The sequence below is a fragment of the Martes martes genome (assembly GCF_963455335.1).
Source record: "Martes martes genome assembly, chromosome: 6".
Lineage (NCBI taxonomy): Eukaryota > Metazoa > Chordata > Mammalia > Carnivora > Mustelidae > Martes > Martes martes.
This window is the reverse complement of record NC_137893.1, coordinates 84,590,666-84,606,917: the sequence shown is the minus strand read 5'-3', so window position 1 is coordinate 84,606,917 and position 16,252 is coordinate 84,590,666. Positions and strand designations below refer to the sequence as shown.

At 41.5% G+C, this 16,252-nt stretch overlaps 1 protein-coding gene across 1 annotated transcript in view; it reads right to left on the bottom strand.

Annotated features, from left to right (window-relative positions):
- The window catches only part of ZFAND3 (zinc finger AN1-type containing 3), a 343,385-nt gene that overhangs the window by 18,369 nt on the left and 308,764 nt on the right, over window positions 1-16,252 (bottom strand). Inside the window, exon 6 of the mRNA XM_080806280.1 lies at window positions 12,040-12,207. Within this exon, the coding sequence (XP_080662406.1) occupies window positions 12,040-12,207 (168 nt within the window). The remainder of the gene's footprint in view (window positions 1-12,039; window positions 12,208-16,252) is intronic.

The window sequence follows — 16,252 nt, the reverse complement described above, 5'->3', positions numbered from 1 at the left end:
TATCTGAAGAGCAGGCTTTCTCAAAGATGATTTGTGACACGTGACTCCTATGGACAGACTTGCTATTGGAGGAACAGAGTGCTGGAAAGCCAACACCCCGTGTTCAAATATCTGAAGAACGGGCTTTCTCAAAGATGATTTGTGACACGTGACTTTGAAGGGCAGAGTGAGGAGGAAAAAGGCATGTTCTATGAGGAGGCTGGTTTTAGGTCAGCAGATGAAGCACTAGGCAATCTAAGCTGCCTGGCAATGAGACACACCACACTCCCTCTGGGCTGAAGATGTGCGAGGCAGCTGGATTACCTGCCTATGTGGTGTCTGTGTCAGTTTGGGGGTGGGGTGGGGCTGGAGTGGCACCAGATGGATAACTTCTAAGTCACTTAAGTACTTGGATTCTATGCCAGAGTGACAGGTTAGGCAGGAATGAGACACTGGTGTAGTTCTCTACAGGGGTCTGTATCTCTGTGACCTCCAAAGGGCCGATCTTATTCATGTGCAAGATGAAGCACAGGTTTTATTCATACGAAGTTGAGTATTCATCCCCAAAGTTGAGTATTTAATTAAACCATAAGCTTATCAAATATTTTTAATTAGACCAAGTAGGCAACACTACCCTATCTGATAGTATATATGTCTTGTCTGCTTTCCACCCCATCCCAATAAAAATTCAAAACAGATAAAAGTATGTAACAATAAATAATGCTAAGGTTTCCCTACCTACAACTTATTCCTTCGGACAAATATTCCATTGGGAAACCCTCAGGTTGCACATGTACCCTGGCTTCACGAATAAACATGGAGACTGGCCCAGACATTCTCCCATTCACCTACTTGGGCCTGCCTTCAAATACTACTACAAAAGGGCTTTCCCCTAAAGATAACCAGTAGGCTCACCAGAGCACCACATTTCTGTGATTTCCAATTTTTCTTGTGCATTATTAGTTAGCACTGTCTGGGCACCACCATAGACCACTCTATTAAGGGCAGTGGGAAACTACAGAGTAACACGTAGGCCCGACCCTTGAGGATTTTAGAATCTAGCAGGAGAAAGGAGATCACTGGAGGAAGGCATATGAAAGAAGAAAAAGAGCATGGAGCTAACTAGATCTGATATAAAGACTCTATGATGTGGCTCACCTTACTTGATATGTACAGTAATTATATCTGGTCTTAAATTACCTTTCCATTTCCTATGGGGGGGAAAATGAGCTATTAGGTATACAGACAGTATATCGAACACTGGGGTATATTACAGTTACCTGAGCAACTGCACTTCTACCTTCTAAAGAAGCATCCCCTTCTATCCAGGGATTGGGAAATGCTGGTCTGAGGCCCACATTTATCAAGAAGCCCTGCTCACGAGGGAATCTTAGTAAGAATCTACTCAGAAGACTGGAAGCATCTACGAGTATATATCTGCATACAATGTACTGAACACAAATTAGTTTAACTATGTACGTTAAAGGCCTTGGAAAGGGCATTTCTTTGGCAAAACTTTGTGAACAATTTGTCATCGATCTGAAGGAAAAAAATTTTAAATCCTCTTATTTTGACTAAATACTACTTTAGGGGCACCTGGGTGGCTCAGTCGGTTAAGCATCTGCCTTCGGCTCAGCTCATGATTCCAGGGTCCTGGGCTTGAACCCTGCATCAGGCTCCCTGGCTCAGTTGGGAATCTGCTTCTCCTTCTCCCTTGGCTCCTCCCACCCTGCTCATGCGTGCGCTCTCTCTTTCTCAAATAAATAAGTACTACTTTATCTCTACTACACCAATAGTCCAATTTGGTGACATTCTGCTGCAAAGAGTCCTGAGTAAGATTTTGGAGGCAAAACTAAGAGAAAGCAAAAACACAGGTGTATTAACTCTAAGGAAAGACCAAGAAATCTTCTGGGTACTTTAGAAGACACAAGTGAGATTCAGTGGGGACAAGCAGACATCCAGGATGCGTGATGAAGAGCTGTAGTTAGGAAGGCCCAAGACCTCGTGATGGGAGGGACACTGCTGTGAGCCCTCACATTGGGCAATCTCTTTAGTCCCTGAGCTTTCTATCAAAGGCTGAAATCCTGAAATACCAGAATTTTGCAAACAGGTATAATGTTTGCATTATCACAGGTATAATGTGAGGCCAGTGGCAACCTTTCTGATCTCCATTTCCTCATTTATTGAAAAAAAGTGGGGTTGTATGAAATTACTGCTAAGGCTCCTAATCCTGGTGGTATGTGCTACCAGTATCTATTTACACACAAATTTTTGTGACTGTGCCTTGTTGGTAAAAACATTTAATTCAAGCAAAGCATTTCTAAGCATCTCTCAAGAGTGGTTTGCTTTTACTACCTCAGATGAGAGTAACCTATAGCATCCTAGGTGTCTGTTATGACACTGGCTTGATTTAAAGAAAAATAATTTCAGGTCATAGGCTTTCCCCATTAAAGATGGACAGACATGTTATAGAGAACCGTGAGCAAAGGGAATATGCTTCAACTATAAACAGAAATGAATTCAAGAGATGGTAAAACTTTTAAAACATAGTTTTGCTGATCTTTTTTAGGCCACATGGTAGCTCACCCTGGGATATATCATCTGTTTTGAGGGAATGTATTTGAACATTTACTGTTTTCCTAGAACGCACTCAATAGCTACAACCATTAAGATTTGTCAAGGTTAAGGGGCAGAGGTGGGGAATAGCTCTTAAAAACAAAAACAAAAAAACTAGAGCAGATGGGATGCCTGGATGGCTTAGGTGGAAGAACATGCAATTCTCTGAGTCTGAGCCCCACACTGGGTGTAGAGATTACCAAAAATAAATAAATAAAACTTTAAAAATATACAACTAAATCATACTTAGTTCTGAAAGATGAAATTTTACCTAAGACCAGGGAAGAGGCAAGGAGATCCATTCTCAACACTTCTATTCAACGTGGTAGAGGTCGTAGCCAGTGCAATGATTCAGGAAAAAGAAATGATAGGCATAAAGACTGAAAAGGCACTAAACTGTCTTTATATGCAATGACATGATCATGGATGTAGATAATCCTAAGGAATCTAGCACTAATAAGTGAATTAGCAAAGTTGCAGAATAAAAAAATCATACGCAAAAATTGTGTTCTGAAGGGATAGAGAAAAAACAATCTGCAAGTAAATATAAAAACTTCTGTTTACAACAGCATCAAAAAATTAAAATACTTGGGAATAAATTTAATAAACAATGAATATTTAAGTATGGACTCTTGATGAAGTAAGATATGAATGACCAAAAAAACTTATGAAAAGATACTTAACATCACCAGTCATCTGGGAAATGCCTGATGGGAAATTAATACACCACAGTGAGGTGGCACCACATACCCACTAGGACAGGTAAAGTTAAAATAAATGACAATATTAAGTATTGACAAATTACGGGTAAACTAGAACCCTAATATACTGCTAATAGAATTTTCTTAAAATGCAGAATGTACATTGGTCATTCAACCTGGCAGTTTCACTTCTATATCTACCTAAGAGGAATTACAACATATATCCACACAAAAACCTGTGTATGAATATTTACAGCAGCTTTATTCAAAATATCCCCCAACTGGCAACAATCTAAATGTATGTCCACTGGCAAATGGATAAACTAATGTGATATGACCCATACAATGAAATACTACCCAACATTAAAGAGGAATGAACTGGGACACCTGGGTGGTTCAGTTGGTTAAGCGGCTGCCTTCGGCTCAGGTCATGATCCCAGCGTCCTGGGATCAAGTCCCACATTGGGTTCCTTGCTCGGCGGGGAGCCTGCTTCTCCCTCTGCCTCGGCCTGCCACTCTGTCTGCCTGTGCTCGCTCGCTCGCTCTCTCTAACAAATAAATAAATTTAAAAAAAAAATTAAAAAAAAAAAAAGAGGAATGAACTACTAATATGTAACAATGTGGATCAATCTCAGAAACAACATGCTACGTATACAGACAAGACTCTGTGTGTGTGTGTGTGTGTGTGTACTGCATGAATCCATAATATTAAAATTCTAGAAAAGGCAAAATTATACCAACAGCAGATCAGTCAGTGGTTGCCTTAAGGCTGGGGAAGGGGACTATAGGGACCGACTAGAAAGGGACACAAGGGAAGATTTAGAGGTGATTTAAAACATTCTAAACTCTGATTTTAGTGAGGGCTGTACAATTAAATTTACCAAAACTCACTGAACTGTAAAACAGGTAAATATGGTATACAAATTCTATCCCAAAAAATCTGTTTTAAAAAAAACACCATGCACACTTTACTGGACAAAGAATTAACTAAAACTATTTATTCTTGGAACTAAAACAAAAGACATCAATAATTCATTTCCTTTCACGATGATCCATTTTTTTCCCATAAAGAAGTATTTTAGCAGGGTAACTTATCCAAACAGCTTTGATAAAATTATTGTGCTGTTATTGCTGCTAAGATTAGACTACAGATAGCTGGAAATTTGCTATCCAGACAGAAAATATTTCACTCTACGGGACAAGGGTCTCCTGGCTCACCTTCCAGTAGGATAAGAATGTGACACAGCCTTCAGCAGATACGCTCTGCATATTTTGTCTTTTAAAAGTTCAGTCTTTGATGCTCCTTTGCTGGGGAGGGGAGCTCTTCACGTTTCTGACTTCTCTCTATAGCCTTGTCAACGGACATATGGTAAGCTGGATCTTTGAGACAGTGCTGAACTAATGGGCTAAATACACAGAATCAGTGTTCAGTAAAAGGCTTGATTTGTTTTGCTCTAACATCTCAATGTGCAATTTATAGAGGAGCAGTAGAGGGACTAATCTGTTTGGTTTTAGACTAGAACTTTTATACATTAAAGATTAAATGGGGAATACAGATAGCATACTCTTGTTTAGGTAAAAGTATAGTGAGAATGAAAGTAAGAGAGTAGCAAAGGTAGAAAATTTTCTCAGAATATTTCTCAAGATTTCCAACTACCCTTAGCTCTCACATATACAATAATTCCCATCAAAGGTTTTTTGTTGTTGTTTTTTGCTGTCAGGAAAATGGACAGGACATCTCCTTCTCTTGAGCCATAGATAACACATACTCAGTTGCAGTGTTATAAGTAATGGAAAAACTTTAGCTTTTCATTGCCAAATTCAGCATAGAACAGGATCCTAAAGGGCTGGGGTCTTGGTAACCACACACTCTCTCTATAACACATGGCAGAGCATGGACTCACCACTCAATGGCAGTAATGATAATAATGAACCAACCAAACCAATTTCGGCATGATAAAAGATCTCAGGTGTTTCCCTGGATAGCAAGGTTTCCTGATGGATTCAGGCTAGAACTCTGTAATGGAATAAAGCCTTTAAAAGAACACAGACAGCCAAATTTTCCTTTATTAGAGACAAAGGGTAGAATGCCAAATCTTCCTGACAGGTTCAAGCCACATGTGGATGAGAGTTTAAGCAAAGGCACAGACACATGGACTAATCTCAGGTGATCTCTGGTGCTGGTGAAATGGACCAGCCTGGTAATTTCTTGTCACCAACAAACCTCACAGTTACCACAGCTCCTTGCCCCACTCTGGAACCTTAGGGTATCACTATTCACTCACTGTGCAGTCCTCTGTAGCGGCAGGGATGGCTGTGAAACAGGCCCACTTCCTTTTCACTTACTTAGTTCACATTTGTCCTAAACCATTCCTCTAAAAAAGATTCATTAGCCTCCTGGGCTTTCCTCTGTATTTAATTAAGAAAGGGAAAAAAAAGTCGTATTAGATCCTGTTGACCATATTCAAAACCACTGACAGCTCCTCACTGCAAACCAACATCCAAACCCTACAGCCTGGAGTCTGAATTCCTACCGTCCCTTGTTAGTAGTCTCTCTTCACTCAACCCTAATCCAGCTACACAGGGGTCACCTTCAGAAAACCGTGTCTGCAGAGGTAGTCCCCTCTTTCCACACATCTAAATCCCACTCTTCCTTTAAAGCCCCAATTACTGCAGCCTACCCAGAGTCTTCTATAGTTGAAATTAATTTCTTGCTCCCTGTAGTCCTATAACATATGGCTTATACCTCAGTTAAAACTCTTATGGTAGGCTGCCCTGAATGCCAGCTGTTTCATGCTATGTATCTGCCTTCCTCATAGGCCCAGCAAATCCCTCTTGGAATGCATATTAAAGTCACCTCAGAGATCCCTAGAAAAATGGCTGATTGCAGTCCTGGCCATAGGTTAAGTACCAGATGTACTCAGAACACATCTTTTTTTTTTTTTTTAAAGACTGATTTTTTTGAGAGAGAGAGAGAGAGAGAGAGAAACAGAGGGGGAGGGAGGGGCAGAGGGAGAGAGAGTCTTAAGCAGACTCAGCACTGAGCATAGAGCCCGACTCGGGGCTCAATCTCAGGATCCTCAGAGATCATGACCTAAGCCAAAACCAAGAGTTGGATGCTTAACTGACTGTGCCACCCAGGTGCCCCCATAACATATCTTATTATGCCATGGAGTAAGGAAAAACTCTGGGAACAATTTGACTACCAAAATAATTAAGTACAGTAATGAATTACAAACCACTGAAAAAAATATAAAAAGCCCATGAGCCCATAATAATAATAGATAAATAAATGGGGGAGAAGGGTCCTCACAAAAGAACACTGAGTGCCAAACGAGAAATGTACTAGGAGGGCTGGAGTTATAAAGATTATCATTCTGCAGTCTTCAGAGTAAAGACTGGTTCTGGCAAGAATCATCAATGGATCCTAAATCTAGGAGACACGTTTGATGATGAGCAGGATTGTGACGTGGTCATAAACTGTTTTCCCAAAGAATGTTCACTAGCTACACGGTCAAAACAGTAACTACAGAACGGAGAAACTGGATAACACTCTGACTTGGGTGAGTGAATTAAAATTAACATCTACAATGAGGGGATGCCCTGAGAAGGGCACATCACTTCATAGTAGTCTGGCCGGGGATAAATAATCTGAATCTAATCATGAAGAAACACCAGACAAACACAAACACAAAATAAGGAGCATTTTATTTTTAAAAGGGTGTGGTGGGCGTAGTCTTAAAAAATGTCATCATCAATAAAAACAAGGCCATAAAAATGTTTCAGGTTCAAAGAGTCTAAAGGGACATGACAACTGAACACCACCTCCTATTCCAGGACTGGATCCTGTCCTGGAAGGGGAAAATGCTTTTATAAAAGACATTTTTTTAGATGAACTGACAAACTGGAATATGGGTGGCAGATTTAGTAAAAGTACTGAGTCAGTATCAATTTATGGAAGTTGATAACTGTGCTACGGTTATAAAATAATATCCCTAAGTCATAGAAAACAGATGTGATGTTTGCAACTTACTTTCAAATGGTCCAAGAAAACACTTTAAATTTCCAAATAAAAAGCTAAAACAATAGCTGGTGACCTTTTCTGAGGCCTCGGCATTCTGTTTTTAAAAGCTTCGCAGGATGGAGAACTGTCCAGAGCAGCGGTTCTCAAAGCATGGTTCCTCATACTAGCAGCATCAGCACCACTCAGAAAGTTGTTAAACATGCACAGGCCTACTGGGAGGCGGGTGGGCAGAAATCTGTGTTTTGCCACACCTTCCATACGGTTCTGATGCCCACCCCAATTTGAAACCATTGATCTAAACTATGAGTTCCTACATTCTATATTTCTAGATCCTATATTCCCCACAAAACCTAGCAAAATGCTTCATGCATAGTCCCATCTCAATAAATGCTTGAAGAATTCCGTTCAACAATGAATGAGAATGCAAAAAAATGACCACTGAGGTACCTGGAGATGAGAAACTACTCTGAAGGGTGAAAGCTTCTCTCCTGAGTTTCTAAAGTGAACATAAAATTTATTTTGAAAGCACGAAAAGGAAGCCAGATTACTTAGGTTGTTAGTAAAAGCACTGCTGTCCCAAAAGGGAGCATAATCAGCTTACAGTTTAAGTCACACTCAACTAAAAACAGGTGATAACTTATGCAAGCTCTTAGACTGGTATTTAAAAATTAATTCTGTGGCTCTGGATAGCAAGGCACAGCGATTACAAAGCCACACTGCGTGTTTCATGCAAGATCGGCTTGGCGAACACAGCATTCACACAGCTGTGATGTAGCCCAGATCTGATGAGGATGGTCAGATTTCAGAACATCCTCTAGGTGGCATTTTCAGAGATAAGACTCCTGTAATGAGAATGAGCTGATCAATTTGCCTACTGAGTAGAAAATGAAACAAATAAATCCATTTTTATGCAACTGTTTTCTGTCTTGAGAAGTTAAACTGTTGAAGATACTCTGGGATGCAGACTATCAGCCCAGCCTCACCACATGCCTTTTCTAATTGGCACCCTGAAAGATTTCACAGGAAAAGGGTGTTACTTTGGTATTGTTGATTTAAAGGTTATCTAGTCACAGCAAGGCAGAAGAGAATTCATCTTCAAAATTCACCTCCTTATTGAAAGCCCATGGAGTATCTTGGCAATTAACAATTCCTATCACCTCTAGCTGTTCCCTATGTGAGAAGGCTCAAACTCGCCTTACAAATTGCTCTTTTGAAGATCAAAGGCAAGCTGAATGTGTCTGTGTGTGCTCTCGATGAGACTGTAATTTAATGGAATTTTTAGAGAAGGCTTGCTAGCAGTGTTTGGATGACAGCCCTAGGGCGGAGGATTCAGGGGAGCTTGGCCACTCTTCCCTTTGGTGCGTCTTCCCTGTCTTTAATTGGCACCTCATTAGAAATTAATGAAAATGACATCCTCTGTTCTTCCTGCTCTAGGCATCGAATGCTACAAAAAGGCCCATCACAATTCATAACACATTCAATTTATATAGCAATAGCTCTTAAGCATTATTTATGAGATGTGAATTTCTTGTCAGCAGTTAATAACCTGTACAGACTGGAAGGGGAATGGAAAAAAGATTGTGAATATATATATTAAGAAAAAGATTTTCTGCAGTGGAGAAGAGTCCTATCTGAGTTCAAACTACCTTCCCGAGTCTTTACTTCCTGTAGTAAATTACCATGCCCCCCTACCGCACCCCCACCCAGTCCCAAATCTTTCAGGGCAGTTCAATGTTTCTTCAACACTCCATGCATCCTCAAGGAAATAATGACACAGCTCCCCATTTCCTAGAGAGATCCGAGCAGACAGGCAGGAGGAACACAAGAACTATTTGTCAAAGACACTCCCAGAGGTGTAAGTTCCCATTGCTGTCCTTCATCTTTTAAAACGTGGCAGCAGACTCTGTCATTTTTCTGGGCACATAAGCGTAACACTCTCAGTGGGTCAAACTGAACTCCCTGCTCTCTCTAGGAAGGCTACATCTGGAGGGACTACAGAAAGCTCAGGACTTTTTTCCCAGCATTAAAATCAAATCTCTCTATAAGTAGACCCTAAGAACTGGGCGTAAGCCAAGGGATTATGTGTTAGATCATTTAAAAAGAATGCATGTCTGTGATAAACCAAACAGGTACTTTAGAAATCCAGCCTCCTGCCCAAAGGTGAAGAACACAGTAGAATAATCTGAACTTACCAGCAACAGTCAACTGGGTTTCGCTTAGGAGCACGTGAAATCATGTATCATGTATTTCTAGATTTTTTTCTGCTGGGTGCTTAAGACGATAGGCACTTTGGCGGTTTGCATCAAAGCTGAAGCGTAAACTGGCACACCTGGTTACACCACCCCTGCATCTCTCAGTGCTAAACTCTGAGTTCTCATTCCCTGCCTGACAAGGACAGGAGGGCATCAGCCACCGCCCGAGGCAAACGACACACTTAATGGATCAACTGCTTGATCCACTAGGGCAAATCCTGTGTAATACCCAGGATTCCATTACTTTTAAGAACGAAACAAGAATGTAAGGTACAGGAAAATCCCGTGATTCTAATTTGGGAACAACCAAGGGCATGTGTTATAAAAGCAACCGGCAAAATGGTCAGGTGGGCTTCACAACACTGATAACAAACTGAACACCGAAACCAGCCCCATCCAATGGTTTGTGCAAAGACCAAAGCAAGAACTTGCAGACTATAAAAGATCAGACAAACCCTTCAATATGGGCAAGGCTGGTTAGCCACCATGCCCCAGAGTTTGCTCAGCTGACCACAGTACTCCTTCCCTATCTCACCGAGTGTTTAGTCATTAAAACAGCCTAGCAGCCGTTAAAAGGGGGTATAAAACTGACTGAAGAGTCAAAGATTTGACTAATCTCCAAAGAAAAGGGGGGAATGTAAGGACCTATTTTATATTTTTATTTTAGCCAGAGGCTTCCATTGAGGTTAAACAATATCTTTGTTGTTTAACCCTTAAACTGTCCCTGCTCCCCTTCCCCCAGGGGACTTAAAAACAAGTCCCGGAAACCAGTTCCAGGTAACAAAGCCCAGGTACAAGGGTGGGACAGGCCAGGTGGAGACATCCGATCAGTGGGGGCGCATACTGTCTCCTAGCTACCAAGGTGATGGGCTACTTTCCATGGCTACTGTGGGGGTGAATTGTAATTCAATTAGCCACCTGTGTGTGGCCAGGTCCAACCACATGGCCTTTGCTCTATAAAAGTTAGTCTGGAAAGCAGGGAGGGGTCGTCCTCTCTGTAGGGGCGACCCCAACCCGTCTGTTTGACGGTCGGTCTGATTCTTGATGCTTGGCGCGAAATGAAGCTTTGCTTGACCTTCGCTTTGTATGTCTCACTCCTTTAATCACGGACCCATTATTGGGGTGCCCATTTTGGGGGGGACCTAACATAGGGTTGATCAGGACATAGTTGAAGAATAAGGTTCTGGGCTCTCTTGGGCCATGCCACATTCATGAGCACAACCAAAGATGCTGACAGCCTCTCCTCCCACCTTTTATCCTAACTCTCTTCTTTATACTTCCACACAAGCAATTAACAAGATAACTAAACGCCAAGCTAAAACAGTAAGAACTGGTCAAGGGGACTTCCCATGCTACAACAAACAGATTACTGGTCTTGACAGAAACAGGGGTTCCAACTCTGCTTCCCTGAGAAGCTGGTACATCCTCCTTTCCTTCTCATTTCCAACAGGGTAAATAACTGAGGCACGGGAGAAGCAATGGGTGCCTCTTCAGGAGATGAGAGATTTTGAGTTACTGATTTTCCAGCTGCTGAGAGAACCACCCAGTCCTGCCTGTCAGCATTAGTACCTGCAGGGTGTCTATGGCTGTCCCAGGGGAAAAAGAGGCTTCTAAATCTTACTCCTAAGGACAAAGGACATAGGATTCTCAGTGTGAGAGCCACGTCTCCAGGTCTGCCTGATGACAGCTCTGTCCCACAGAACAATTTTATAATACTAAGCGTTAAATCAGGGAATAAGAACAGGAAAACTAAGTCAGCCTAAATAATGCAGCTACACAATTTTGCTTCTATGGGACATGATATATGTGTTCAAAGGGAGAGAAAGAACTGGACTAAGTTTTGTTCTGCTGTGGGCAAGCATAAAGTTTTAAAACACATCCCTGGGCAGCAATTCTGAGAGCCAGTATTACACTGGGTAACACAGAAGGAGTGTTACTTTAAAGCTATTTCAAGGGGTTAAACAACAATGAATTATGGTTCAAAGAAATAATTTTCCAATCAAACTTTCACTTAAAAGGGTATCAGGGGGGGAAAAGTTTCCATTTATTCTACATACTAAGATGCTCATTCAGAATTAATTTAATATCTGAATTTTATGATACATATCTGAGAATTTCACTGGTTTGGTTAATTTCTAAGTAAGTCATCAATGAGCAGGAACCAGAGTAATACACGGTAGGGAGAAGCTGAAAGCAGTAACCAGTGACAGTGCAACTCTAAAGCAGTAAGTGTAAGAGAAGTGGGAATGTTATTTGCCTTTTTTTTTTTTTTTTGGTGGGCATGAGAGGAAATAAAGAGCATTTAGAAGGAAGACTCCCTCACTCCTGCTTTCATAAGCTCCAGCCCCATGGCTTGCAGGGAGGCACTTAGAAGAATGAAGGACTTCAGCCTCTTGAGAAGAATTTCCACAGCTAGAGCAGTGTCAAGGACACAAATCCCCATCACACCACTGGGGGCGATGCTTACCGCAGCGGCAGGATCCCAATTCCTGCTGCACCAGCTCCAGTTTGGTTTGGCACTGGAAGCACCGACGTCGACTCTTCTGTTTAGATCGGCTGGTTTCCTCAGGTCGTTCGGTATTCTCCAGTAGTCGTGCCCGTTTCACTGGTGAAGCCTCATTCTCAGACTGTGAATCTGACCAAAACAACACATTTGGGGGTCAGGGTTAGTGCTTGGCCTGGCGAGCACAGCTAATTAATAATATACTGCAAGCCACTCTACTGCTCTCTTCCAGGAACTGGACTTGTGTGAGCAACAGCCAGTCCTGCCTGGCCTGGTTTATGCTGCACAAACTGTGACAAGCACATACCTGTAGGGCAGACTTCTAACAAGCGAGGTCTAAGCTAGAGAGGAGGTGGGCTGACTCAATAAAAATCAGTACTATGCTGTTTCTTTGAGGAGACCATTCAAGATGGAACTGGGATCCTCTTCTTGTCTGTACCCCTTCTTCGGGCCCTGGCAGCTTATTGCTTGCATTGGTTATTTACTGCTTCTTAGAGATCTGCTTGTCCTCAAGTAGACTATAATTGTTTAGAAAAGGGATCAAGCCTAATATTTCTTTTCATCGCCATGCTTATTAGCACAATTCTGTACCCGATGCAGTATTTGATGGGTGATCCAAAATCTTTTCTAGTAAAAATACTCATGTTTCTACTCTTAAATGTAACAAAACAATACCTAAGAAATCAGGTTCTGCTGTTGAAAATTATTTCAATTTTATTCAGAGCAAAGGAGCATCCTTACTTATTCACAAGCAAGCTGTCCATCCTGTGGCCTCCATTGTGGAGTGCTACAGAAGCAGCGCTCTGCACAACCACCATGGCTGGTGCCAAACTGGTGCTAAACCCTCTCTGGAAGGGAGTCTCCTAAATGATTTTTGTCAAAACAGATAGATCCAGATCTCACCACTTTTCTCTCCTCCACCACTACCATCCTGGTCCAAGTTACCACCATCTCACATCCAGCCTAATATAATAGCCTTTTAACTGATGAGCCAACTGACCCTGTTAAAAATAAAGTTAGAATCACTTCACTTCCCTGTTCAAAACCCTGTTATTAAGCTCTCCTTTCCAGAGTAAAAGTTCAAATATCTACTACAGCACTCACAAGACACTGCATGATCTGCCCTCCTCTCTGCTCTTACCTCTGCTGCTGTTCTTTCCCTCTACTCCATCCACACTAGCCTCCTGATTGTCTCCTACCTCAGGGCCTTTGCACCTTCTGTTCCAATTGTCTAGGACTTGTTACCCAGATCTACATGGATCTCATCTCTTTTAAGTCTTTTGAAGTCACATTTTCAACATCCTTTTCTCTGCTCACCCTATCTAGACTATGCATGTTCCCTTCCCCTAGCACGTACCCTCCTCCCAACTCCTGCCTTTTATTCCTCCATAGCACTGTACCTTTTAACATTATCCTCACGGAGGATATAAAATCCTGCAGGGCAGGAAGTTTCACCTGCTTTGTTCATAATCTGCCTACAATGCCTACAACTCAATAAATATTTCTCTGATGAATGAATCTTCTCCTAGGCAGTTCTGATTTTTCTATTTAAAGTGGCCCTCGTGAGAAGCAGCACACTGTTGGATGTATTTCAGTGGAGGCTTTGTACCTCTTCTCCAGCCCCCCTGTGTGAAGACGCTGCAGGTCACTAGGGAGCACTCACTGCCCCGACACTGAAGATACAAACAGCCCTGCCCCCTTCAGCCCAGCACACTGTGCACTGACTTATGGAAGGCACACACCATTCTTACCAATTGTAAACTTCATTTTTCATCTCATTTAGTTCTTCCAGTCCTACATGACATTCTCCCCCAATACGAACCAACTAAACAAGGCCTTTGATGAAAACAATTGAAAGCAAGTGCAGCCTATTTCCCAGCTCTGCTGAGCGAAACTGTCCAAACCCAATCGGTGTGATGACTGAGGCAGCCACAGACAGGGCCCCTTCCCCTACAACAGCAACAAGCAACAATCTAAATGTAAATCATTACGAAGCAGCCAGCCCAAAGGAATTCACCTTGTATGAGCCACAGTGCTCTCTGGGGGAGGTATTTTTTCACAAACCAGCAATGGCATAATTTGTATTAATAACTCTATTTAGACACACTTAAAAAAAGAGAGAGAGAAAATTCTAGAGTAAGAGCCATAACAAAAAAATAGTCTCTGTTATGAGATAAGGTCCTAAATGTGGAGCATCCGTAAGAGAAATTATCTCCCAACCCTGGGGCATGGGGTGGGGGAAGAGAGAGAGAGGAGTCCACACAAGAAGGGGAGGCTGTTGAAACCTCTGCATTATTAATACTGTTAAAATCCAGACGGCTTTTGACATGATGCCAGCATGCCTCTAATGTAAAAGAGGACCACTCAGATCCTAACCCTTTCATTCACAACACGATCTGATAGAACAGAGCATGTGTCTGGAAATAGGGAGTTCACATTCAAAGCTGTTTTCCATGTGACTCTGTCCCAAACTGTCAAACGCGCTATCCATCCCCATTTTTAAAGCAAACTTTTGCTAAGGGGAACATGTCCCTTTTAGCATGGCAATACTATCCTAGCTAACTATTTTCAAATAAGCATTGGAGGGATATGTAACAAAATATTGTTTAATGTAGGATTCCTAAGATTGGGAAACAGAATTCGTATTTATATAATCATAAACATCACTTGTCATTAATTGTAATCATCACTGGTCATTATCAAACAAGCCACTTGATGGGAAACCCAAATGTTAGAGGAGGCCCGTGTTTTCCATTTCTAATTTCCTACTCTAATCTCATGCTGAAATTTCCCTTTCCTCATCCCACATTTTATATAAAGACTCTTTATATAAAGACTCTGAGCTCTCTGCTCAGCAGGGAGCCTGCTTCCTCCTCTCTCTCTGCCTGCCTCTCTGCCCACTTGTGATCTCTGTCTGTCAAATAAATAAATAAAATCTTTTTAAAAAATAAAAAATAAAAAAAAGAAAGACTGAACCACGAGAAGCAGTCCTCAATGATTCTAAACCAAAACAGATGAAAAGTGTATCAGAATGTGTGTTTTTTTTTTTTTTTTTAGAATCAAGGAACTGTTCCTAGACATTAAGAGAGCTATGACTTTTACATTCTGGAATATGCCCACTTAATCTTCACTCAGTCAATGGCCTATTAAATCGAAAGGAATCCCTGTGCCTTCTAATGCTCCCTGCCACATTTTTCTTGGGGGGGGGGGGAAGCTCCCTAAACTGTTCACCACCCTCCACATGCTGCTATCCAGGAAGATGACTGTGTTATATATAACTTCTTGGAGAAGCAAACCATTCTTGACATTTTTTCACAAGTCAACTTAGTGTTTTAATTAGTAGCTAATGAAATAAATAGTGGTCTACAGGATCACCATCATGTCTGCATAAGAAATTTACATCTCCTGTGCTAATTACCTAATGAAACTTTGTGCCATGTGGTGAGCTCCCTAAATAAGAGAAACAGATGTCCAGGGCAGGGATTCTAATTGCTTAATAATGAACTAAATAATTCAACTATTCAATTATAAATTCTATGTGAATTTAAAAAGACTACCAGAAAGAAAAGATCCAAACATGGTCAACACTAAAGGAATCCTCATCTACTGTCCATAATTGAATAAATTAAACTTTGATTATTCACTTTTTGCCCACAAACATCACTCCTATCGCCGTGATGCATTTTCAATTTCCTCAACAATGACAGAAAACACCCAACAGTCTACTTGCTTAATCTGAACTTGGGCAGTAAGGGTTAAACATGGAGAGAAAGGTGAACAGAAATAACTCTTACATGCAGCTTCAACTGTCAGAAGAAACCCGTCCTTGCAAGGAGCATGCTCATTAGCAGCAGGAGGAGCTGGAGTGGCAAGCTAGAAACTGTTTCCACCCCAGGAGTTAAGAGTGACTTCTAATTAAGGTCCTTCATAAACGGCCAACAAAGCACATTTTTCCCCAGTATGCTCTTTCTTGAGGGCATAAATCTAGTCTGCATATACCCACACAAGAGCTGCCACACTCCCATGCTGAGTTCATAGTTCTTGGTACTCACCAGCTGCCCGTTTCCTCTGCCTATGTTTAATAGAACGAGAGAGATATCATATCAGATCTTCTAAGAAAAGTTTGATCAAGAATCATAATGTGATCACATGAGAAAAGAAAATCTTAAGATAAGAT